Here is a 27,555-nt window from a genome sequence, read left to right as displayed (position 1 = left end):
TCCCTATGAAATGTCTGCTGGTGTTGGACAATGCTCCAGCTCATCCTCCTGGCCTCGGGGAATATCTTCTGGCCGAGTATTCCTTCATAAAGGTCCTATATCTACCGCCTAACACCACCCCTCTCCTCCAGCCCATGGACCAGCAAGTTATTTCAAATTTTAAAAAATTGTACACGAAGCATCTCTTCCAGAGATGTTTCCAAGTCACAGAGAGTACAAACCTCACTCTGCGTGAATTCTGGAAAGATCACTTTAATATCGTGATATGCCTCAAACTCATCGATCTCGCTTGGCAGGAAGTTTCGAGGCGTACCCTGAACTCATCTTGGAGGAAGCTGTGGCCTGATGCTGTCTCTGCACGAGACTTCGAGGGGTTCGGGAAGCCTGGAGGCGAAGCCGAGATCGTTGACGATCCTGAACCCATTCAGCAGTCTGAGGTGGCTGACATCGTACATCTTGATACGTCCATGGGGCTGGAAGTTAGTGCCGAGGATATAGATGAACTTATCGAGGAGCACAACGAGGAGTTGACGACGGACGACCTGATGGAGTTGGAGACGATGCAAATGAGTGTTGTTCAAGAGCAGTTCTCTAGCGGTGATGAGGAGGATGTTACACCTTTGAAAACGGCAGACATTAAGGAAATTCTTGCATGTTTCCATAAAATGGCAGACTACGTCGAAAAAGAACATCCAGAAAAAGTTTATACCAACCGTGCGCTTCAACACTGCAATGACGTTTGCCTAACGCATTTTAGAAATGTGTTGAAAAGTAGGCAGAAACAAGCTTCAATGGATAGTTTCTTATTAAAGAGGCCAGCGGTATTAGTAGGCCAAGACGAAGGTGAAAGTGAAGAAAAGAAACAGAAAAGAGGAAGTGATGAAGAATTAGAAGGTGAAAGTAAAGAAAAGAAACAGAAAAAAGAAAGTCATGAAGAAGTAGAAGAAATTTAGAAAATATGAAAAACGTAAAGTTATAAAAAAGTAAAAAAAAAATTAAATTTTAAGTTTTATGTTACCGTTAAGTGTTAAAGTAATTTTTTCTTTCATTTTATAGTTTTCCGTACGTAATGTTAAGTGTTAATTATTTCTGCCATTTTTTATTTCGTAAAGTTTGATTGTTAATGTGTTAAGTGTGTAAATTACTGTACGTAGTCTGTCACTTGTTACGTTTTCTGCCTTATGCCATCCTCCTCTTCCGCGACTTCGCTATCGGACATCGTCTCAATCAAAAGGTAAGTTTCAACTTTTTTGTTACACTAATTAACTGTAACCTTTTTTTCATGGTATCAATCCTTAATTTAGGTGTACGTACAGGTAACAATACACCTTCACTGATCCAAATGCTTTACATACAGTACCGTAACTTTTATACAGTAGTAAAGAAAACGGACCGTTTTCTTAGGGCTTGGAGGGGATAACTAGGCTATAAATACATTATTGAATAATCTCATGGTGGTTTCTGGAATGGATTAGGCTGTTTTTAACGGTTGGGTTAATTACTGAATGATAGAAATGGCAGCATTGCATGTTTATTACTACAGTTTAGCATGTTTAATTGGGTTAATTACTGAATGATAGAAATGGCAGCATTGCATGTTTATTACTACAGTTTAGCATGTTTATGAAAGAAAAGGTGTCTTTTCGTAAGGCTTGGAACGGATTAGGCTATTTACATGTAAAACGCGACTCAGGATACGAAAAAATCAGGATACGAAACCGTATCCTGAACGGATTACTTTCGTATCCTGAGGCATCACTGTATAGGTAATAAAAGACCCCATCCGAAACTACTCTATCTGCGGCTATTCCTGCTTAAATGCAACAAGGAATAATACGCCGTGGTAGTACTGGGAGGGGATCCACCGGGTAACCTTGATAATGGCTCCCCTTCATTTCGCCACTCTTCCCCCTCAAAGAGTAAAATCTATTCGGGGTGAAGAAAATCTATTCGGGGTGAAGAAAATCTATTCGGGGTGAAGATTGCCATGTGTCGTATCAAGAAATACGTCCACTGATTTTATGCGATATCCTTAAAAGTTATAATAAGGATACTCATGCCAGGAGTTAGAATTCTGGAGACCTATGGTTAATTCTCTGGGAGTATCACTGTAGCTTAATATCCCTTAGAAAGCTGCCTAAAGGAACCTTCCATCAGGACAACATGGCCATATCACCCAAAAATAGATTTTTTGCTTAGCACAAAATCTGTTATATACACTATATATATAAATATATATATATATATATATATATATATATATATATATATATATATAATATATATATATATATATATATATATATATATATATATATATATATATATATATATATATATATATATATATATATATATATATATATATATATAATATATATATATATATATATATATATATATATATATATATATAATATATATATATATATATATATATGTATATATATATATAAATATACATATATACAGTCAGCGCGGATTGCTCTGTCCGGGCAGCATCCGTCGTGCATTCATTTTGGTCCCCCCCCCATATCTACACTAATACACAATATAAATCAATAAAAATATAATTGAACACTCACCAATATCCCTGCTACTTGTCTATAGGGTAGCCTTTTCTCTTCTTGACCTCCAAAAGTCGTTCAGGAACGCTATCTGCTAAATTCTGAAGAATTTCTGCAGGTATTTCAGCCCACACCTTATGGAGCGCCGCCTCGAGAAGTGTCACGTTTGTCGTAACTTCTTTACGAAGGCGGGCTTTAACTATCGCCCAAAGGTTCTCAATGGGCGAAATATCAGGACTTTGACCTGACCAATCAGTAATATAGTTCACTTCGCTATTTTCAAGCCACTTTTTCACTTTTTTATCCGTATGGCAAGGGGCACCGTCCTGCTGAAAAATTTCAGCTCCTGTAGCCGCAAAACAATCCGCTAAATTGTCTTTCAAAATGTTCAAATATCGGCCCGCATTAACCGTTATGCCTTTAGGCAAAACAACAAGGCTTGGGGCACCACCGTAGGCAAACGTACCCCAGACCATAAGCGATGCTGGGTGCTTAACTGTCTTGGCCGTGAGATTAGGCTTAAGAGGATATGACCCCTTTCGCCTCCACACTTTTTTCCCGGTCGTCTCACTCACACAAAAGGTCGCTTCGTCACTCCACAAGACACTTCGCCACTGCTCTAAGGTCCAATCCTTGTATGTCTTGGCAAAAGCAACCCTCCTCTTCCTTTGTTTCTCAGTTAAAGCGGGCTTCTTTTTCGCGATCACTTTCTCGTAGTCGAGGCGCTTCGACATGTTTTCCTGAATCGTACGAACACTGACGTCGCTCAACAATTTAGGGTTCTGTTCTTTCAGCTGCTTAGTAGTTAATGTAGGATTTTCGTCTAGGCTTCGCTTTAAAATCCCTAAAGTACGATCAGGAATCTTCCCGGGGGGGGGGGGGAGACCAGCCTGGGAGTGAGAAGGGATCTCGTCGCTACCCCCTGCCTTGAACTTGGCCACCAAGCGCCTCACTGTTCTCTCGTTCACGCCAGTATTCTTCACTATTTCCTTTGCTTGCAGACCTAAATTATGACAAGTTATGACTCTAACAATGTCATCGTGACTTGTACGGGGTCTAGACATCACTGGGGGGGGGGTTTTGATAGACAAAAATGCCACGCGAACTCACAAAAGAACGATTGCAACTCGGCCCTCTCAACCTGACACAACCTCACTCCACGACTTCAGGAAACACACTGACTAGCTTCCACCTACGCAGATATGTAGATGCCAACTTGTATAAAAAGATGCCAATTAGTCAATTTGTCCCAGTCAATTTTTTCCCCGATAAACCCCATGCCTCCGATTTACGCGGAACGCTGTGTCCGGCCCACTACCCAGACACAGCGATCCGCGCTGACTGTATATATATATATATATATATATATATATATATATATATATATATATATATACTGTATATATTATATAATTATATATATATGTATATATATATATATATATATATAAATATATATATATATATATATATATATATACATATATATATAATTATATATATATATATATATATATATATAATTATATATATATATATATATATATATATATATATATATATACATATATATATATATAATTATATAATATATATATATATATATATATATATATATATATATATATATATACATATATATATATATATATATAATATATATATATATATATATATATATATATATATACATATATATATATATATATATCACAAATTTTAAGTAATTTGTATTTTTCCTAACAGTACTTACCTCAAACTACTTTCTTAGGAGTATCTGGGATCTCCTCCCTAACCGACCAAGAATTTTGCACAGTTCCCCCATCTCCGTTTTCCCTTGTCGGGTCCTTTCATGGCGGATGGATATATGCCCTGAGGCGACCCGGGGTCAGCGCGCGTGGGTACACTACTAGGTCTTTGTGGCCAATAAGCGTATGTGTTCTACTTCGAACTCCTGTAAGGCACCCGCGGCAGGATGGGTGGGCAATAACTCGAAAGTAGTTCGAGGTAAGTACTGTTAGGAAAAATACAAATTACTTAAAATTTGTGATTTGTTCCAACACTAAGTACTTACCTCGAACTACTTTCTTAGGAGACTTACACTTTAGGAGGCAGGGGTGGCCTTACAGGCCGGAAGACCCACCACTACAATCTCAGGACACGGGACCTAGATAGGCAGCTAGGTCCAGACGACACAAAGAACAGGGTAGGAGAGTCAGGGGAAGCACGCAAAAGTCTACTTGTCTGTATAACTCACCTTTATGCATAATCCGGACATGGGCTTCCAAAACATCCATCTCTCACATGGGAAGAGGGAAGGGAAGGGAAAAAGGGTAGCAAGGAAAGGGGAGTAAGGGGGAAACTTGTGTCGCTTGCAATTACTTCCCTCGGGCTACCCGGGGCCTTAGCCCTAAACTTGTTGCAGGGCAGAAATCACTGGTCCAATGGAGAAGGCGTCCAGGGACTTCCTCGTGCAGTCTTTCAGGTAGTGGGCCGTAAAGGTGAACTGCCTGGACCATGTACCTGATCGCAAGATTTGGCCTACTGTCATGTTCCTATCAAATGGCAAAGAAGTGCTAAGACCCCTAATATCATGGGGTCGCGGGGTACCCGGGATTGCAGACCCCTCACTGGCGTAAGCTCTCTTGATGACTTACCGAAACCAGAAGGAGATCGTGTTCTTTGACACTGCATTCTTTACTGGGCCTGAGGAGACAAACAGACTTTTGATGCCCGGCCAGAGTCTGGCTGTTCTGCTAAGGTATTTCCTGACCGTTCTCACTGAGCACAGGAGCAAGTCTTCCAGGTTGTCCGAGTGAGGGATCGCCGGGACCGAGAACCCCTCGAACCTCGGGTCTGCAATGGCCGGGTTCTGTGTTTTGGCCACAAATTCAGGCAGAAACTTAAAGGACAGGTCCTTCCACCCTTTCGAGTGCGAGACCTCGAATGACAAGCCATGGAGCTCACTCACGCGCTTGGCTGAGGCCATAGCTAGCAAGAACACTGTCTTGAGGGTGAGGTCTTTATCTAGGATATCCTTGAGGGGTTCGAAGGAAGGCCTTGTCAAAACCTTGAGAACCCTGGCCACGTCCCACACCCCCGCGCCTCTTGGGTCCCACTGCGGGACCCAAGAGGCGTGGGGGCAACAAGACTGCTCAAAACTTCTGATGAGCATGGAAATCTGGCGAGAGGCCCCCTGGTCAATGCCTCTGAGTTGAAAGACCTGCCTCAGGGCTGCTTGGACCCCCTTAATGGCTGGAATGGAGACCCCCAGGTCGTCCCTCTGGTGGACCAGGAAGTCTGCAATCTTGTGGACTGATGCATCCAGAGGCCTCAGATTCTGCGTGGCACACTACTTCACAAACGTGGCCCACTTGGCTTGGTACTGGGCCTGAGGAGACAAACAGACTTTTGATGCCCGTCCGGAGTCTGGCTGTTCTGCTAAGGTATTTCCTGACCATTCTCACTGAGCACAGGAGCAAGTCTTCCAGGTTGTCCAAGTGAGGGATCGCCGGGACCGAGAACCCCTCGAACCTCGGGTCTGCAATGGCCGGGTTCTGTGTTTTGGCCACAAATTCAGGCAGAAACTTAAAGGACAAGTCCTTCCACCCTTTCGAGTGCGAGACCTCGAATGACAAGCCATGGAGCTCACTCACGCGCTTGGCTGAGGCCAGAGCTAGCAAGAACAGAGGCCAGAGCTAGCAAGAACACTGTCTTAAGGGTGAGGTCTTTATCTAGGATATCCTTGAGGGGTTTGAAGGAAGGCCTTGTCAAAACCTTGAGAGCCCTGGCCACGTCCCACACCCCCGCGCCTCTTGGGTCCCACTGCGGGACCCAAGAAGCGTGGGGGCAACAAGATTGCCCAAAACTTCTGATGAGCATGGAAATCTGGTGAGAGGCCCCCAGGTCGATGCCTCTGAGTTGAAAGACCTGGCCCAGGGCTGCTCGGACCCCCTTAATGGCTGGAATGGAGACCCCCAGGTCGTCCCTCTGGTGGACCAGGAAGTCTGCAATCTTGTGGACTGATGCATCCAGAGGCCTCAGATTCTGCGTGGCACACTACTTCACAAACGAGGCCCACTTGGCTTGGTACACCACGATCGAGGACTTCCGCAGATACCCTGACATCCTCGAAGCTGTCTTCTCCAAGTATCCTTCTTTCCTTAACCCTGGATAGGTACGGTGGGTCGTTTGCGACCCCGAGCGTCAAAAAAAAACAGGTTTTTCTCACGTGACTCACCCCCGTGACTGAATATGTGGGTGATCGACCTGCAGGAGGTGTCTCCCCTACACGCTCTAGTAGTGTCCAGATGTGCATTGCTGTAGCTGTACTCCTTCCCCGATTTCTGAGACGCGTCGGGGTCGTTCGCGTCCGAGTTTACCCTTCTAGGGTAGTTTGCATAATTATCAAAGTTATTACGTATTATGAAATTGTCGTAGAATGGTGCAACTTGTATAGGTTATCAGTTGTGGAAAGTCTTGGTGGATTGTTTGGCTACCATGTGCATGTTTTTTTTTTTAGTTAAAATGTCGTTCATCACCACGAGGACCATTTTACCGCGAGTGCCCCTTTTTCATTTTTTTTCATTTTTTTGCCAAGTCATTTTTCCGTAAGATATTGCCAAATAGTGTCGTAAAACTTTTGCTTGTTTAGTGTTGGAAAGTGTGTCTAGATGATCTGGCTACCCATGCATGACTTTGTTTTTGTCAGATACGACGTAGTTATTGGTATATTGGGTATTTAACTGCGGTTACCAATTTCTGTTTTTTTTTCAATATTTGTAAAAATTACTACGTAGTAAGGAATTGCCGTATATTATTCATTTTTTTTTCATGTTTATGTGTTAGAAAGTGTGCCTTGATGGTTGGGCTAACACGTGCATGTCTTTTTTTTTATCTGAGATGTCGTATATTAGAATGTCGGGCATTTTACCGCGAGTGTCCCTTTTTCATTTTTTTTCATTTTTTTGCCAAGTCATTTTTCCGTAAGATATTGCGAAATAGTGTCGTAAAACTTTTGCTTTTTTAGTGTTGGAAAGTGTGTCTAGATGATCTGGCTACCCATGCGTGATTTTGTTTTTGTCAGATACGACGTAGTTATTGGTATATTGGGTATTTAACTGCGGTTGCCAATTTCTGTTTTTTTTCAATATTTGTAAAAATTTACTACGTAGTAAGGAATTGCCGTATATTATTGATTTTTTTTTCATGTTTATGTGTTAGAAAGTGTGCCTTGATGGTTGGGCTAACACGTGCATGTCTTTTTTTTTATCTGAGATGCCGTATATTAGAATGTTGGGCATTTTTCCGCGAGTGCCCCTTATTATTTGTTTTGCATTTTTTTGCTTAGTCATGTTACCGTAAGGAATTGGCAAGTAGTGTCGCAAAACTTATATTTTTATAGTGTTGGAAAGTGTTTCTAGATGATCTGGCTACCCATGCCTATTTTTTTTTTAGCCAGATATGGCGTATATATAAGTATGTGTTCGATTTTCCTGTGATTGCCATTTTTTCGTTTTTTCCCATTTCTTTCAAAATTACTACGTACTAAGGAACTATCACAGAGTAATATTTCATTTATATGTTTATTTGTCGGAAAATATGCCTTGATGGTTTGCCTAGCACGTGGCTGAAATTTTTTTTTTCTGAAATGCCGTATATTAGAATGGCCATTTTTCCACGAGTGCCCCTTTTTATTTGTTTTGCATTTTTTTGCTTAGTCATGTTACCGTAAGGAATTGGCAAGTAGTGTCGCAAAACTTATAATTTTATAGTGTTGGAAAGTGTTTCTAGATGATCTGGCTACCCATGCCTATCTTCTTTTTATAGCCAGATATGGCGTATATATAGGTATGTGTTCGATTTTCCTGTGATTGCCATTTTTTCGTTTTTTCCCATTTCTTTCAAAATTACTACGTACTAAGGAACTATCACAGAGTAATTATTCATTTAGATGTTTATTTGTCGGAAAATGTGCCTTGATGGTTTGCCTAGCACGTGGCTGAATTTTTTTTTTCTGAAATGCCGTATATTAGAATGTTAGCCATTTTTCCGCGAGTGGCCCTTTTTATTTGTTTTGCATTTTTTTGCTTAGTCATGTTACCGTAAGGAATTGGCAAGTAGTGTCGCAAAACTTATATTTTTATAGTGTTGGAAAGTGTTTCTAGATGATCTGGCTACCCATGCCTATCTTTTTTTTAGCCAGATATGGCGTATATATAGGTATGTGTTCGATTTTCCGGTGATTGCCATTTTTTCGTTTTTTCCCAATTCTTTCAAAATTACTACGTACTAAGGAACTATCACAGAGTAATGATTCCTCTAGATGTTTATTTGTCGGAAAATTTTGTTTACTTTTTTTTTGATTGAATATCATCAAATTTTTTTAGCTAAAATATTGTTTTACATTTTTTTTTCGATTTTATTTCCCTTCAAAAAAATTTTTTTGGGTCAGAATTTTAATTTTATAGGCGTAAAATAATCGACAATTATCCAGCAACCCACCATACAATTTTTATGCATATCCAATAATAATTAGATTAGTAAATAACACCTTGAAATTGACATACCCTTCCTACATTTCAAGTGGCAGATTAGGGAGTCTGAGTCAGTGTGGTTGGTGGCCATTTTGTGGACATATCCGAAGCGTAAGCTGCCCTATCTATATATATTCTTGTTCCCTATAGAATTTGTGATATTTTGGTATATTTTTACCTGCATAAATATCATATTATATATTAAATATATGTATTTTTTTACGGAATTTCTAAGTACTCAAAAAATTACCTTTAGATATGGCCCCTGATATAAATGTAATTTACAAAATAATGAAGATTTTTTTACATATTTCTATTTTAGGATAACATATGTTTATTCCCTAAAAAAATTAGCCACTTCCTATTTCATTTGGGTACCCAAAAAAATTCATGAAATTTGGACAAATTTTTTTGGCCAAAAAAAGTTACCCTTTTTTTCTCATTTCAGATCTTCACCTCCATGGGTCTGACTTCATCCAAAATACATCAAGATGTGTCCTAAACATTCAAGAATCAATTCCTAAAAGGATTTGTGTATATATGTATAAACTTTTTTTTTATGAATTTTTATGTCAGGTCTTTTTTTTTTTCTACTTAATTTTTTAAAATATTTATAATAAATAGTTTTTCTGCAGATGAGTAGTATTTATCTATACAGTTGTTTTAAGCATTCATTGAAGTTTTTTTTGGCAAAAGAAAAAAGGAGGTTACTGCAAAAACTGATTTTTCAAGAATTTTTTTTGGCGTCGGGGTCGTTCGCGTCCGAGTATACCCTTAAAGGGGTGTCCGAGGACCGTACCTATCCAGGGTTAATAGACACTCGATGACCTCCACGCATGTAGCTGGAGGCACTGAGGGTTTTCGTGAAACCTTCGAAAGTGGGGCTGGTTCAGCAGATCTTCCCTTATTGGTAGGGGCCATGGAGGAGGGATGGCCAGGTCCTGTAGATCCGCAAACCACTCCCTCTCCGGCCTCCAGGGCGCTAACAAAGTCATCATTGTTGCCCTTGATTATCTGAGTCTGTTGAGCACCTGCCTGAGAATCCCGAAGGGGGGAAAGGCATACGCGTCGAGTCCGTCCCATGAGTGCTGGAAGGCGTCCTCGAACGTTGCTGCCGGGTCTGGCACAGGAGAATAGAACACGGGGAGCTGCGTGTTGAGCCTTGTGGCGAACAGGTCTATCACCGGTGAGCCCCACAACTGTAGGACCTTCTGGGCCACTTGTGGTTGTAGGGACCACTCCGACCCCACTACTTGCCCTGCTCTGCTGAGGCCGTCAGCTAGAACGTTTCTCTTCCCCGGAATAAACCTGGTTGTGAGAATGATGTGTTCCCTCTCGGCCCATTCCAGGATCCGAGCCGTGAGATCACACAGCTCCCTTGACCTCAATCCTCCTTGTTTCTTTATGTAGGCCACCACGGTGGCGTTGTCGCACATGAGGGCTATTGTGTTTCCCCGTAGCCGATGGGCGAATATTGCGAGGGCCTTTTGAACCGCCAGGAGCTCGAGCAGGTTTATGTGGAGGAGCTTCTCCTCCGGGGACCACTTTCCCTTTGCTGTCGTTTCGAGCAGATGGGCTCCCCACGCCACTCCTTTGACGCGTCCGTGAAGAGCAACATCTCCGGAGGAGCGGACGCGAACGGCACACCCCGTGGGGTGTTTGCCCTGTCGGACCACCAGAAGAACATGTTTCTGGTGGCTGGAGTCATCATGACTAAGGACTGAGGCGGGTCTCCCGGTGACCAGAGGTCCTTCAGATTCCACTGGAGCGGCCTCAGCTTGAGCCTCCCATGAGGAACTAGCTTCTCCAGCGAGACCAGGTGGCCCACGAGTCTCTGTCAATCCTTGGCTCTCATTGATGCATTTGCTAGGAATGGTCGAATTATATGGTCCAGATTGTCCAACCTCTCTTGAGAGGGGAATGCCCTTGCTACCTGGGAGTCCAGGACCATCCCTAGGTACGTCTGGTGGTGGGGACCTATTGGGACTTCCCTAGATTGATGGTAACCCCCAGTTCTCTGCAGAACTGTAACAGCTTTGCCCCCTGATCCTTTAAGGCTGCCTCTGAGGCTGAAAGCAGCAACCAGTCGTAGAGATACCTGATCAGCCTGATGCCCTGCTTGTCTGCCCAGGCTGATACTATGGTGAATACCCTCGTGAACACCTGAGGTGCCATTGACAGGCAGAAGCAGAGGGTCCTGAACTGTAGAGACTGGGTTCCCCACTTCACCCTGAGGAACTTCCTGCTGGAGGGGTGTACGGGGATCTGAAAGTAGGCGTCCTTGAGGTCCAGGGACATCATGAAATCCCCTTCCCTCAAGGCTGCCAGTACCGACTTCGGCGTGTGCATCTTGAAGGACGTCTTCTTGATGAACTTATTCAGGGCCGAGAGGTCAATGACTGGTCTCCAAACCCCCGTACCTTTCTCCACCAGAAAGAGCCTGCTGTAGAACCCCGGGGATGATTCCCGGACAGGTTGCAGTGCTCCTTTGTCCAACATGGCCGACACCTCCTCCTGCAAGGCTGCTCTCTTCATGTGATCCTTGGGGGCCAGCCACTCCGCCCGATGCTCGGGAATCAGAGGGAGAGGCTCTGTCAGGAAGGGGATCCTGTATCCCTCCCTGAGGACCGTCACGGACCATGGGTCTGCACCGTTGTCCCGCCATGCTTGCCAATGGTATTTGAGGCATCCCCCCACCTGTGGCATGGGAAGGTGTAGGGGGCCTCTCTTCCTATCTCCTTCTGGGGAGACGGTTTGAGCGGCCTCGTCTCGAGCCCGAGTATTTTTGTCTAAAGGAGGCCTGGGCTGGGGCACTACTTAAGCGGGACAGCCAAGGGGACTGATGCCAGGAAGGGGAGGGGGCCTCCGGTCTAGCTGGTGGTGTAGGCGGGTAGGAACCGTCCACAGACGGTCTTCTATGCGGATGGAGCCGGTGAGACTTTGAGTGTGGGAACAATGCTGCTGGGCTGAGCCAGCGGCTGCCTCCGCTGAACGGATGGTACCGGTGACTTGCCGGGCAAGGGCAAGGGAAAGTTAGTGTGTGCCAACGGCTGCAACCGAAGCGTGGACAGACCCGAAGACACACTAGGCAAGGGCACGGAAGCGGCTCCAGCAGCCGCCGAGGAAGGCACTGGAGCGGCAAGAGCCCTGTTCGACCCGTAAGAGGGAAAAACTACTTTACCTAATTTTGCCCTCTTCTTTCTGGAACTCTTCTTCTTCTTGTTCTTCTTCTTTGCAACTTTGGCCTTCTTCAAAGACGGGCCTGAGTTCGAGCTCGACTTCTTCCTCTTCTACTTCTTTTTCTTTTTCCTCATCTCCCGGTCGCTGGAGTCTTCCAACGAAGAAGAGCTGGAGGATGAGGTAACGTCCAAGGAAGACGTAGAAGAAGAAGAGCTATCCGAGTCCTCTGAATTCTCTGCCGCCAACATGGGGGCTTGCAATTGTGCTACCGGGGTGTCGGGTTGCATGAAATCAGGAGGTAGCGCAACAGAAGGCGCCGTGGGCGTGAGTAGTGACCCACGTGAGCCAATCCAGCCAGAAAACTCTTCTTCTAGCCGCATGGGTGACCTAAAAGGCGTCCTTGGCGCCGCCCACACAATGGAGTCGGGGTCCGAAGAGCACGTGGCTCGTCTTTGCCTGTCTTGGTCGCCCCCTGAAATCGCTGTACCTGAAAAACACTGCCATGATGAAGGGGAAGGAGCTGGTGTTCCTGACCTCCCCCACACCGGGTCCTGCGGGCACCAGTACCTCGTCTACAGGAAACACTCCCGTAACAACAGCAGACTCCTCACTCGTCTGCATAGGCACAATGCAATTTGATTCATAAAAATCAGACTCATGGGGAACAGCGATGGGCTGTTTCTGCGCAACTGACTTACCTCGTCCCCTACTCTGGGTAGGGGAAGGGGAAGGGGAACCACTCTCCGAAGGAGCTGAAGGAGAAGTTAACGGAGACACGAGACCAGGCTTCCTCGGTGACCGCTTCGATGCCTTCTTTTTCTTGGTGCCGTGCAAAGCCCATTGCAGTTCCGGCCAGGATACACACTCCGGACACGTGGAGGCAGGCGAGCGCACTTTGCCTCGACACGTGATGCACAACATGTGCGGATCGATGTTCACCTTGGAGAGCCATGCCCCGCATGACACACCGGCCTTGGGACCGGGACAACGACGTTGGGATTCCATAAAGGTAATTACAAGCAACACAAGTAAGGGATAGGATCGGGAAAACACAAAAGGAAACACGTGGAACACAATGATGGGTCGGACGGGATGTGAGAGAGCGGCAAAATGTTATCTACGCCGCGACCAGATGCTTACTGGCGACAGACCTAGTAGCGCACTAACGTGCGCTGATCCCGGGTCGCCTCAGGGCACATATCCATCGCCACGGAGGGACCCGACAAGGGAAAATGGACATAGGGGGAACTGTGCAAAATTCTTGGTCAGTTAGGGAGGAGACCCCAGATACTCCTAAGAAAGTAGTTCGAGGTAAGTACTCCGCGTTGGAACAAATATATATATATATATATATATATATATATATATATATATATATATATATATATATATATATATACAGTAGGGTCCCGAGTTATGCGAGAATTTGGTCGATTAATGACCTCGTGTAAATGGAAAATCGCGAATTTCGAAACACACAACTAACAGAAATAATTCCATTGCGGCCATGGCAACCAGCAATTTGCCTATTCAAATGTGTTTACTACCCATTTCCAATACTTTCATTGTACTATACTGTATTTCTTTATAATATCAAATTGTTTTTGTAAATAAATAAAACATTTAATATACTTTAAAGTTCTAATAACTTGAAAAATGGTTAAAATTACAACCAGGATAGGTGTAAACACCATATATTTCCCGTTATAACACAACCCAAAATACAGACAAATTTTAATGTTTGTCATATCTATTGTATAATACAACTGGTGAATAGCAAAACCATCACTCTATAGACTAGCTTGTTGTATGATTGAAAATCCAGAATCATCAAAATAAAGGCGATTTTATATCATACGTTTCCTAAACACGCTAAAAAGCACAATAGAAAACGACAACCAATGTTTTGTTTACGTTTATCTCTGATCACAACGAAGAAACAGACGCATTTATACATCTGTGTTTTTGAATTGACAGCAATTTTACCAAGTATAGATTATATGTTGAATTTGTTATTACCAATGTTCTAATTATTTTTTATTAGAACTTTCAAATAAATGAAATGAATGCCATTTATGAAATGTTTTTCTTTATGATGCCGCCTGAAACGGAAACCTTCCATTTGTTTACGCTCCATCTTCGATCATAATAAACAAACGAATGTATTAAACACACATGATCTAAGTCATAACTAATGATATTACAAACATTTAGTAAACATTATGTTATTACAAATATTTTACTTACCGTATCCATATAAATTCCTAAATTCGTAGCAAAGCTGGAAATTTTTTTTTCTTTATGCGTTTAATCCACAATAGCAAACTGCCGCTAATGACAGAGTGATAACTTACGATAATTCTAAACTGTTACGAAAGATAATTGTCCTTTCCATATCCAAAATACTTTTCCTAACTTTAGTTATAAGTCAACTTGTACCCACCTCAATTATGGATCCATATGCAAAAAAGGTAAAAGAAGAAAGTACTAGGCCTATTTTTAAAGTCACGAACAATTAGGTTACCGCTATAACGTTCGATGTGAGAGAGAGAGAGAGAGAGAGAGAGAGAGAGAGAGAGAGAGAGAGAGAGAGAGAGAGGGATGGTTTTAAATTACTAAACAATAAATATGATAGGTTATAACACATTGGTGTTTATGTAATATTAACTGTATAGATGGTTTGAATAAGTTAAGAAATGGTGTAAACAATTATTTGTTATTGTATTCGCGCGGAAGCTAGACATCAGCTGATGTGATCACAGCCAAAAGTAAAACAAAAATAAGTTAGCAATACTCGATTTTTAAAACACACCCGAAATTTAACAACATAAGTATATGTTTTATTATAGCGCAATTGACATTTAAAGAGTAAAAATTTTCTGGAATAGAATGGTGTTTCCTAAAAAATAGTGGTTTGCGGACGAAATCGGTTACCGTATTTTAAGCTATGATTGAAATGGATGTATACACGGTATAATTTTTTCGTTTTGTATTTAATTGACACTTCAAGAAAACCGATTTTGGTTTCTTCATCTATTTGTAAGTACTGTATTGTATAACGAGAGAGAGAGAGAGAGAGAGAGAGAGAGAGAGAGAGAGAGAGAGAGAGAGAGAGAGAGAGAGAGAGAGAGATATGACGCAGAAGGTTACAGACCTAGAACAGGGGAGCATGAAGGTGGGGGGAGTGATGAGATAGGCTGGGTGGACTCGCAGGGGAGACGGGGGAAGGGGGGATTTGGTTGCCAGTGGCTAAAAATAGATTCTGAAAGACGGTAAAGGGAAAAACGAATCCCATCGAATAAACAGAATAAGGAAAGGGAATAAGATCCAGAGGAATAATAGATATAATGGAATGAAAATGACTAGATGGTGTTAGTTGTGATAAGAATAATTTAGATATTTGAAATAAGAGTGTCTGAGGAGGTATAGAAGGAATTCGTGATAAATATAGAGGAATATCAAAGGATACAGTTAGTTTGCATTAAAGGGTTTGTTATCGTTTATCGGCAGTGAATAGCCTAAACTTCGGTAACGAGTCGTCAATATTTTGTCATATTTTAAACAGTATACATTTGATTTGCAAACATTGGTTTTGTAGAGTAGACGGTAAAATAAAATCTAGAGAGAGAGAGAGAGAGAGAGAGAGAGAGAGAGAGAGAGAGAGAGAGAGAGAGAGGGGGGGGGGGATTTCTGCCATCAAATCTCTCTCTCTCTCTCTCTCTCTCTCTAGATTTTATTTTACCGTCTACTCTACAAAACCAATGTTTGCAAATCAAATGTATACTATTTAAAATATGACAAAATATTGACGACTCGTTACCGAAGTTTAGGCTATTCACTGCCGATAAACGAACCCAGTCTACTCGTGAAAACCTTGAACGCCCAGAGGGAAAAATAAGGCTTTTAAATATACTGTACTAAACAAAAATAATGCTTTAATATACCATCATTAACACTACCATTACAATTATCGTAAGGTTGGAGAAAGATAAAGATTGCCGAGAACGTAACCACATTTCTGTTTACATTTTGTCAGCTGGACTCGCACAGTTAACAATTGATTTCATTGTTGATGTGGAATTTTATCCTTAAATAGGCTATTCATTATGAAATTATGTTAATGAAATGTAATGTTGATATTGTTTTGTAACATTTATTATAAATCACCGTATTTAGGGCTACCAATATACTTAAAAAGACAATAGATTTGATACATTTTGTAGTGCTTGACTCGCGAACTTTGAACAGCCTCGCAGATACAGAAAATTTATTTTTGAAAAATAGCGATCGCGGAAAAGGGGAATCGTGTAATTCGAACACGCTTAATTCGGGACCCTACTGTATATATATATATATATATATATATATATATATATATATATATATATATATATATATATATATATATATATATATATATATATAGATAGATAGATAGATAAATATATATACTGTATATACAGTGATCCCTCGCTACTTCGCGGTTCGACCATCGCGGATTCACCACTTCGCGGATTTTTTTCATAACGCATGTATATACATATATCGCGGATTTTCCGGAAATTTCGAAAATACCGCGATGTGACCGATGGTGCGAGATTGGAGAAAGTAAGGAAAATTGAATCATGATTGATTTTCAATATAAATGAAACTTTGAGGAGCAACAAAGATATCATTTGTTAGAGAGATAGAGAGAGGTAAGGAATGGGAGGTAGTGAAAAGTAGCCCAGAGAGAGAGAGAGAGAGAGAGAGAGAGAGAGAGTGTGTTGTTTAAAATGTAATAAACAAAAAAATTTGATAGGTTATGACACATTGGTGCTTATGTAATATCAACTGTATACTGTAGACGGTTTGAATAAGTTAAGAAATGGTATAAACGATACTTTGTTAGTGTATTCGTACACTCTCAAGAGCGGCAGCTAGATGTCAGCTGATCTAATCACAGCCAAAAGTAAAACAAAAAGAAGTCAACAATACTCGATTTTTAAAACACACCCAAAATTTAAAAACAAAAGTACACGCTTTCTTAATGTGCAATTAACTATTTAAAGAGTAGCAATTTTCTAGAATAAAATGATGTTTCCCAAAAATTGTGGTTTGCTGATGAAATCGGATGCCGTATTTTTAGCAACGATTGAAATGGATGTAGACTCGGCATAATTTTTTCGTTTCGTATTTAATTGACACTAAGAAAACTAATTTTAGTTTCTTCATCTATATGCAAGTATTGTATAACACGAAGAGAGAGAGAGAGAGAGAGAGAGAGAATGAATCAGCTGTTGTAATCGAATGCCGTGTTTTTGTTTCGTGAGAATTTCATCGCCACGACTATAACAACAACATACTGTACTGAACTTTACAGTATTATACAGACTAATGTAATATGATAAAGTAAAATATTTGTAATAACCTATTTTATATGAAATGGGGCTATTTTTTTTTTGTTTAAAATTTACATTTACGTACGTAAAACAACTCTCTCTCTCTCTCTCTCTCTCTCTCTCTCTCTCTCTCTCTCTCTCTCTCTCTCTCCTCTCTCTCTCTCTCTCTCTCGTAAATTGTTTTCCTGCCTTGCTATGTATGTATGATTTTATATAGATACGGTAAATTATATTTGTAATAACATATTTTCTAAAAGCTTTTACTGTAATATCATTATTTATCATTTTCATCATGTGCGTTAAATGCCTTCGTTTGTTTACTGGGCGTACTTTATGACGCCGTCGTTTCAGGCGGCGTCATAAAGAAAAACATTTCATTTGGAAGTCCTAAGAAAAATTAAGTAAAACATTGGTAATAACAAAATCAACATACTGTACTGAATAATCAATATAATCGATGCAAAAACTAACCTATACACAGATGTGTAAATGCGTTTGTTTCTTCATTATGATCAGAGATAAACGTAAACAAAACATTGGTCGCCATTTTTTATCGTGCTTTTTGGCGTGTTTAGGAAACGCATGATATAAAATCGCCTTTAATATTTGTGCCTGTTTTAGTTTAGGGTACTGTAGTACATGCATTAAGTGTTCTGTACATTAAAGGGTAGTTTGTTAACAGTACTACGTACAAGGGAAGGTTTTAAAAGTCTGAATATACATGTTAAATAAATACGTAAATATGGTGTCACTATATATATATATATTTATATATATATAAAGGGATGGGAAGAGGGGGCTGGGAACCCCCTCTCCTGTATTATATACTCCTGTGAGATGTAGTACGATAGAGTAAAAATATGAGATTGGAAGTGTTTAGGAATAGAAGGATAGATATATTGGCTTTGTGTGAGACAAGGATAAAAGAGAAGGGTGAAGTGATGTTAGGTGAAATGACTGGTAGTGTCTGGGATTGAAAGGGGAAGAGCAAGAGAGGGTGTGGCTTTATTGCTGAGTGAATGGATGACAGGTAAAGTAGTGGAATGGAAGGAGATATCATCTAGGTTAATGTGGGTAAGGGTTAGGTTTGGTAGGGAATGTTGGGCTTTTGTTAGTGCGTATGGGCAAGGTTGTGAGAAAATTGAAGAAGAACGGAATGAGTTCTGGAATGAATTAACTAGGTGTGTAGAAGGACTGGGTAGAAGGAATTATGTACAGTAGTTGTTATGGGTGCTGGAGAGGTAGAAGGTGTCACTGGGAAGTATGGCGTACCAGGTGAAAATGAGAGTGGTGACAGACTGGTGGATGTGTGTTGAGCAAGAGATGGTGATAAATTCTAGCTATTTCAAAAAGAAAGATAAAAACAAGTATACATGGGTAAGAGTGGCAAATGGAAGAGTGGTAAAAAGGGTGGTAATGGATTGTGTGTTTAGGGGTATGGCTAACGGTATGTCTGATCATTTTTTGATGGAAGGAAAATTATTTGTAGCAAGAGTGGGGGAATAGAGTGGGGGATGTAAAAGGGAGCTAGTGAGGGTTGAAGAGTTAATAAAACCTGAGGTAAAAAGTGGATACCAAGAAAGGTTGAAAATGGCAGATGACAGAGTGAAAGTAAGAGAAACTGGTAATTTAGAGAAGTGGAAGTTAGTAAAAGAACATTTTGTTGGGATTGCAAGTGATGTGTGTGTAAGGAAGTTTGCTGGAGGCAGCATGAGAAAGGGCAGTGAATGGTGGACTGAAGGAGTGAAGGTAAAAGTGGAAGAGAAAAAGAGGGCATTTGAAGAATGGTTGCAGAGTAATAGTGTAGAGAAGTATGAAAGATGTAGAGAGAAAACTGTGGAAGTAAAGCGCAAGGTAACTGAGGCAAAGAGGGCGGCTGACCTGAGGTGGGGTCAGAGATTGGGTCGTTCACATGAAGAGAATAAGATGTAGTTTTGGAAAGAAGTGAAGAGTAAGGAAGGCTGGTTCAAGAAGTGAAGAGAGTAAGGAAGGCTGGTTCAAGAAGTGAAGAGAGTAAGGAAGGCTGGTTCGAAAATTGAAGAGACAGTGAAAGATGGAACCGGAAGGAGCGTAACAATGTCCCCAATGTTGTGTGCTCTAGGTCAAAGTGTCAGAGGAGGATCTGGATTTAGTACAAGGTCTATGACCTTGTGAATCCAGACAGAGTTCGTGTTCTTCGTGATCCTCCTCTTGACCTTCCCTGAGCTGATGAAGAGTGTTGACACTCGGGGCAAGCTCTCGTAGTTTCCTTGAGGAAGGGCCTCCAGTTTCTCTTTGGCAGAGTAACTGTTAATCTGGATCATCGGTGATGTTGCGAAGGACTCCCAGACAGAAGGGTTCAAATTCTGGGATCTGAGCTGCCAGAAACTAAGTCGAGCATTACTTGGTCCATCGTCGTGAATGAGAGATGCTAAGGGTGTCCCATGGGGTTTGCCGACATTTTTAGCAGAGGCCACCACAAGCAGACGACCTGTCATCAAGGTCAGGAGACCTCTGCTGCTTGGGGTCCTGGAACGAGGTTTCCTTTCCAACTAAGGTTTATAGTTAGTAAGTTGGCCAGGGCACTAGCCACCCGTTGAGATACTACTGCTAGAGAGTTATAAGTCCTTTGACTGGCCAGACAGTACTACATTGGATCCTTCTCTCTGGTTATGGTTCATTTTCCCTTTGCCTGCACATACACTGAATAGTCGGGCCTATTCTTTACATATTCTCCTCTGCCCTCATACACCAGACAAGACTGAGACTACCAAAACAATTCTTCTTCACCCAAGAGGTTAACTACTGCACTGTAATTGTTCAGTGGCTACTCTCCTCTTTATAAGGGTAGAAGACACTCTTTAGCTATAGTAAGCAGCTCTTCTAGGAGGACACTCCAAAATCAAACCATTGTTTTCTAGTCTTGGGAAGTGCCATAGCCTCTGTACCATGGTCTTCCACTGTCTTGGGTTAGAGTTCTCTTGCTTGAGGGTACGCTCGGGCACACTATTCTATCTTATTTCTCTTCCTCTTGTTTTGTTAAAGTTTTTATAGTTTATATAGGAAATATTTATTTTAATGTTGTTAATGTTCTTAAATTTTTTTGCCTTGTTTCCTTTCCTCACCTGGCTATTTTCCCTGTTGCAGCCCTTGGGCTTATAGAATTCTGCTTTTCCAATTAGGGTTGTAGCTTAGAAAGTAATAATAATAATAAGGGTCCGTCGGCTCGAAATTCGGTATGAGGGGCAATGCTGTCGTGGCGAAAGGTTCATTCTCTCCGGTCTGAAGGCGAGGCTCAAGGACTAGAGGTGCCTTTCCTTGCCGAGACCAAGAGAAGCTTTGAACACGAAGGTAAAGGAAGAACACCCCTAATGCTGGCATAGTGGTATCGAGGGGAGGGATATCCCTTCTATGATACCAACTTACAGTCCACTTAGCCTGGATTGGCCGATGCCAAAGACCTATCCAGGTATCAAGACATTCTCTTTGCAACCTGTAGCAGGAGAGACTCCCTGAGAGAGGAGGAGTTAGAGTCTCCAAGCGTGAAGTTATAGTGAAGATACTGCTTTGTGGAAGATGTTCACATGTGACTTTAGAGTCGCTACGGAGGTTCTCTCAGATTCTTTGTCAGAAGTTGCAGATGAGCTGCCTAGGCCTGAAGAGTCTGCTGGGCAAGACAAATCTTGCTGACAGGACGAGCCTGATGGCCTGTTACCGAAGATTAAAGGAGGAAATGGATGAATCGAATTCCCGTAGGATCTTTCAGGATCTACGTCATTAGGAGAGGCGAGTCTTCTAACAACACAAGACTGTTAGTGCCGAGGCCTGTTCTGACGGGCAATGGTGGAGAATGGGCGAACCCAATTCCTGTGAGAGGAATCCCCCGAAGGGGAGACCAACTAAGAGAAAGAAGCTTCTCTCGTGGATGGGAAAGGCAGCCACCGTTTGCTGCCGCTGTCAGCGATCCTTCCATCTAGCAGGAATATTGCTGCATAGTGGCTGGTGGAGGAACTACTCCTTTGGCAGGGGAGTGGATGAATCCCTCTCTTCCCATGAAGAATTCCCCAAAGGGGTGACAAAGGGAGAAGGGAGTCTTTTCTGCAGACGAGAAAGACACAATCAACATCTGCTGCTGTAGTTGTTGACTCTCCCTACCACAGAACGGAGAGTTCCAGCACCTAGAGACAATCCTTTTGGTCGTACCCTCTGTTTCCCATCCCTGAGTTCTAGCCCAAGTCGAAGGTTGACATCAGGCGTGTAAGAAAAATGAGCCGGAGCTCAAACTGGGATCCCCTCAAAGGGGGGTGATACCTCTTCCCCGCAGGAAGGTTGCCCTCATCTCTGACAGGTTTAAGAGGCGGTCCCATTCGAGAGCGTGAATAGCATGTAACCCCCTTTTCTTTGATGCATCTGGAGGGAGAAATAAATTCTGTGAAGAACCGAGGAGATTGACACGCTGGATGAGATTCCCATCTTGCAACCTCCCTATGAAGATAGTCACTTACTCAGGTATCGTAGAGAACCAGATGAAAGGAAGATACCTAGTGCCGAAGGACCTTGGATCTAGCTGTTCCTGAAGGGGTTGGATTCGACAGAGACTGATGTGGTCTTGTCGAACCTGCGGATCAGTGACCCTTAAGAGAGCGGTAAACGGCTGGAGAGGATCGCAAACATACCACCGTCGACAAACGACAAGCAGCAACCTGTAGACGTGTCGGTGATGGAAGATCAACCGGATGGCTGGAACCCACTGGAGAGCCCCGACCCGGAGTTTGTCGTCGAGCAGATGGCAAGGAGATATGGTCTGTCGAGCACCGCGAAGCTAGCGAATGACAAAGAGTCCACAGGTACGAGAACCAGGAGGGGTATACTGTAAAGTGCCCAGGGTAATCCTCGTGCATTACCCCAGTCGTCGATGGAGAGTGCTGGGTTAGGTTCACAGAAGGAAAACCGTATTAAACTTCTTCAACTCTACGTGGGAGGGCTACCGAAGTACCGTAAGCCCAAGAGAGAGGTGAGAGGATGATGTCGTCCAGATGAGAGACTCTTGGGAGCAGCTCCTTTAACTCTACGTGGGAGTAGCAAGGAGAGAGGACGATCTTGTGCTGGCTTAGTGATGAGCAGGAACTGGCGAACATCAAACGTCAAGTTGACGAACAGAGCTGTTGCCTCTCAAAAATGGTGAAAGACGAATCATTGAACAGCGATTGGTGATCGATGCAATTGGTAAGAAGCTGGAGATCGTCTAGCCATTGAATCAGTGATTGGCGAGTTGGCGAATCGGAGATCTGGTGACCTGCAAGCAGACGATCAGCGATATTTGAACTTGCGATCAGCGATCGTTGAGCTTGCAAACAGCGAGTTGGCAATTGACACTCTGCTAGCTGAAGAACAGCAGAATGGTTCCAAAATTGGTGAGTTGGCGATCGGTGAACTAGAGATTGGTGATTGGCGGGCTAGAAATCGGCGATCAGCTAGCTGGTGATCGGAAAACTTACGATTGGTGAGACTGGAGGTTGATGATTGGAGAAAGACGAGCTAGCAATCGGCGATCGGTGAGCTAGTAATCGGCGATCGGCAAGCTAGAAATCGGCTATTGCCGGGCTGGCAATCGACGAGTTGGAGACAAGCTGGAGATCAGCAGGCTGCAGTCGCGCAGCTAGATGGTGAGCAGGAGACTGACGAGCATGTGATTGCTGAGCAGATAAACGAGAAGCTGGTCAGCGAACAGCCGAATGATGATCTAGAGACGGGATGTGCCCTTACGAAGGGCGAACATTACCGTTGAGGGTCGCAAACAAGTCATCGACGGTGCGTCATGAATCGGGGTTCGTTGACAAGCAGGAGAGTCCGAAGATATAGGCGAAGGTCAGGAATCAGTAGAATCAGGACAGAATCTCCTGCAAAGAGGAGAGCTACAGTGACAAGGCTGAAGAGCCAAAGAGGCATCTTTTTGCTGAAACCAAGGGAGTACCTCCAAGGTGAAGCGGCGGAGGAGTACAGTGGGGTCTACGACCACGGTGACAAACTCCCGAAAGGCCAGGAGGATCAGCAAGCTGATCAGGAGCAGCAGGCCTCTGAAGAGAAGACTATGTGTGGCCTCTCTTGCGAAAGAGAGGGGATCACTAGCAGAAGAGACTTGTCTCGGACTTTGCACTGCCCCCGAAGGAAGAGTCGACTCAGCAAAGGGGGCAGCGTAGTTTGTGGCGAAGAAACTGCAAAAGCAATTAGCAAGATAAGCTGTAGAAAATGAACTTCCGTTCATCTTCTACTCCTTTCCCTCGGAAAGGAAAGGAGTCCAACCCCTGGAGACGGACCTCCAGGCAGCACTCTTTGCTTCCCATCAACAAGCCTTGTTCAAGTTCAAGGTCTACATCGAGCGCTACCTAAGAAAATGTAGCTGGAGCTAGTTCCTCGAAGTTGGAGTGCTGATCAGGAGCTGGCACAAGAGAACAAGAAAGTGACGGCGCAGTAACAGCAGACTCCACAGGAATGAATGGCACTGCTCTTCCACTTCAGCTATCTCGGCCAAAGGAAGAAGTACAGCATCGCTAACTGAGGAAAAATAAAAACAAATTATGCAAGAAAAAACTCCCTCGAGAGAAGAATCTAATCCGTGAACGGGGATGGTGTCCCCCCAGAGAATAGACACAAATTAAGGACTGCGCACTGCCTTCCTGGCTAAATCGACGGGAGAAGGAGAGCGGCAGCGTAAAAAACTGTAATAAAACAAGAATTACAATTAATTAAAACAGCTGACAAAACAAACTACTTTGGAGAACCACTCAACCCTCCGGTGGGAAGAGGGTTCTCTGAGAGGAAGTGCACAAGCTAAGGTTATATGCACCCTCTGCTGGGAAGCTGAGTCAAAACTGAAAAATTAAACTACAAACAGTTATCATTTCTCTTAATTAATGTAGAAAACCACTCGGAAGCACAACCTAACCTGTTAACGGGAAAGGTGTAACCCCCCCAGAGCATCGCTGGCAGCATTGTCAATGAGAAAGAGCAATACCTAAGTCAAGCTCTGTGAAGGCCCCAAGCAGATTCCATCTAAGAACGCGTAGAGGGGAGGGCGACGATAACAGTGAAACAGAGGAGAATCCAAACGATGACGACTCCCCTAAGGGGGCAGCCAAGTAACTCAGATGGCCACCCGCCTGTGGGATATCCGTTGTCCAAGGGAGGAAGGTCGTAAGGGAATGTTTTCCTCCCATGAGAAAATGCCACACTAATCTGTCACACAAACAACAATATTCACTGTAAAGAAAGCTTAAAATGAATATAAAAACGTAAAGAATGTTTTCATATATGCTGATTAAAATGAAAATAAAACTAAGATTAAAAATTCAAAAGGCCGCTCAATTGGAGAGCGGAAACAGACATCTCTCCCTGAGCCCAAAGCAAAGTGAAGCACAGTCACAGGTGTGTGAGTGAGAGGGGTAGCTAGGTAATCCCCTACCCCCGCCTAACTAGCAGGATGGGTACTGTAGTTAATCCTCCCTAAACGTCTAATGGTTCATCTTTCAGCTTTGCCGAAAGTAATACCTCTATAGATAGCATTGGTTTGTATTCTAGTTATGGAAAAAACAAAAAATAACAAACCTTTTTTGAATTGCTCTCTCTTCCTCTTCCCGGTTTTCTTTATCAATCTCAATCATACGATGAATATCATAGGGGTATGTTACTCTTTCCCTTTCCTTGTGCAGTTCCATCTCTTGTTTACTGGGCCACAGTAACCCAACATTAATACCACTGGCCGAGCCATATTCCCCATACAGTCTTCGTAACCTCTGTAGAGAATACACTTGCTTCTGATCCTCTGTTAATTGGGGAGCCTGAAAGTGATAGGAAAAGAAATTATTCTTATTAGCTTTTGTTAAAACTGCAAATTTAAATTATAAAACTAGGTAATCAACTCATTCCATCTAATTCTATGGGTTCCTAGGTAAACAATGAGATAGTATATGTTAGAATGGTAAACTATTGTCTCAAAAGTTGTTATAATGTTAACTATTGTCTTTATAGTGCTACCACCTGGCAATTATTTTTGTTAATGGTTTTAGGTATTTTTGGTTGTCTTACAGTCTTGGATGTATAAGTGTGAGAATAAATTTTGAATGATCAACATCTTGGAGTTTTTTCCCCACAAACACCTTGTATCCAGATTTATCCGATCACGATGGTCTCAACAGTGTACTGTATATGCTCTTTACTCATATGAGATTCAGTTGTATAGTAACATTGTCTGACATGTAGTAATGAAGATAACAAGAACTCTTAATAAAGAATATTTTCAAAAAATATCAGAAATTTTAAGTAATTTCTATTTTTCCTAACGATACTTACCTCGCACTACTTTCATCGGAGGACTGGTATAAACCACTCCGCTCCGACCAAATTGATTCAATTCCCACCCCCACAAACAGCCGCCATCTTGACCTCAGGTCCTCAGTTCTCGCTCCAACCTTCGCCCATTCTCTGAGTGCCAGTTCACCAGGGGACAGATGGGAGGGCTATAACCCGAAAGTAGTTCGAGGTAAGTATCGTTAGGAAAAATAGAAATTACTTAAAATTTCTGATTTGTTCCGATAAGAGATACTTACCTCGAACTACTTTCATAGGAGACTCAGACTTAGGAGAAGGGGGTGAACTGGGACCAGGGCCACCCTGACCTCAGGGGCAAGAATCCCCCAGGTAGACGGATGGGCATACCCGGGGGGGAATAAGAATCATATACCACACATTAGAAATACACCTATCAATCAATTGATAACTCACCTATTCAAACTCACATTCGTTCCTCCCGCTCTAAGGGCACAGGGAACGCAGGGGGGGGGAATAGGTAGAGAGGGGTTCAGGAAGGATTAAGGGGGACGTGTGTGCATCACTAACCCTATCGCAACGGAACCTCGTAGGACCTTCACACCTACTGAAGGCCTGCCACCACCGAACCTAACGAGAAGGTATCTAACGTCCTCCTCATAACGTCCTTTAAGTAATGGTCTGTTAGGTAGATTGCCTCTTCCAGACTCCAGCCTTTAAGATCTGAGAAACTGCTATGTTCTTGACGAAGGCCAAGGAGGTACCCAAGCCCCTGATGTCGTAAGGCTTAGCGTGCTTGGGGGGAGGCACTCCGGAAGTCTCATAAGCCCTCCTAATGACCTCTCTCAACCAAAAGGAGACCGTATTCCTCGACACTGCCCTCTTGACCAGGCCCGTGGAGATGAAGAGGGAGGAGACCCGTGCAGTACCTGGCTGTCCTACTCAAGTACTTTCTGATTGCTCTTACCGGGCATAGGAGTAAGTCCTCTGGGTCCCCCAAGGAAGTTATCACAAGAACAGAGAACTCCTCGAACCTTGAATCCACCACCAAGGGATTTTGCGTCTTCGCCATGAAAAACGGAGAGAATCTAAACGAGAGATCTTTCCACCCTTTGGAGTGGGAGACCTCGCTGGAGAGTCCGTGCAGTTCGCTCACCCTCTTGGAGGATGCCAAGGCCAACAGGAAGACACTCTTCAACGTGAGCTCCCTGTCCAAGATATCCTTCAGAGGCTCAAACGGGGGTCTCTTCTGAGAGTCCAGGACCCTGGTGACATCCCAAGCGGGGACTCTGGAGGCTTGCGGGGGGGCATGACTGCTTAAAGTTGCGGATCAGCATGGATAACTGATCCGAGGCACGTAAATCCAGACCTTTTAGCTTGAAAACTTGCCCCAGGGAAACCCTAACCTTGACTGCTGGTACCGAGACCTTCTTCTCCATCCTCAGGAAGATTAGGTAGTCTGCTATCAGGGGGATGGAAGCCTCCAGTGACTTCACTCCCTTATTCCTACACCATTTGCAAAAGGTAACCCACTTGGCCTGATACCCCGCGGCAGAAGATTTTCGCAAATAGCCCGCAATGTAGGAG

The 27,555-nt window shown here is 42.9% G+C and overlaps 1 protein-coding gene across 1 annotated transcript in view; it reads right to left on the bottom strand.

Moving 5' to 3' along the window:
* Window positions 1–27,555, bottom strand: part of LOC137618117 (large ribosomal subunit protein mL64-like) — a 148,738-nt gene that overhangs the window by 43,092 nt on the left and 78,091 nt on the right. Inside the window, exon 2 of the mRNA XM_068348122.1 lies at window positions 25,249–25,481. Coding sequence (XP_068204223.1) covers window positions 25,249–25,481 — 233 coding nt within the window. The remainder of the gene's footprint in view (window positions 1–25,248; window positions 25,482–27,555) is intronic.

Source organism: Palaemon carinicauda, chromosome 2 (genome assembly GCF_036898095.1).
Source record: "Palaemon carinicauda isolate YSFRI2023 chromosome 2, ASM3689809v2, whole genome shotgun sequence".
Classification (NCBI taxonomy): domain Eukaryota; kingdom Metazoa; phylum Arthropoda; class Malacostraca; order Decapoda; family Palaemonidae; genus Palaemon; species Palaemon carinicauda.
The sequence above is the reverse complement of the archived record's forward strand: the minus strand, read 5'-3'. Positions and strand labels throughout refer to the sequence as shown.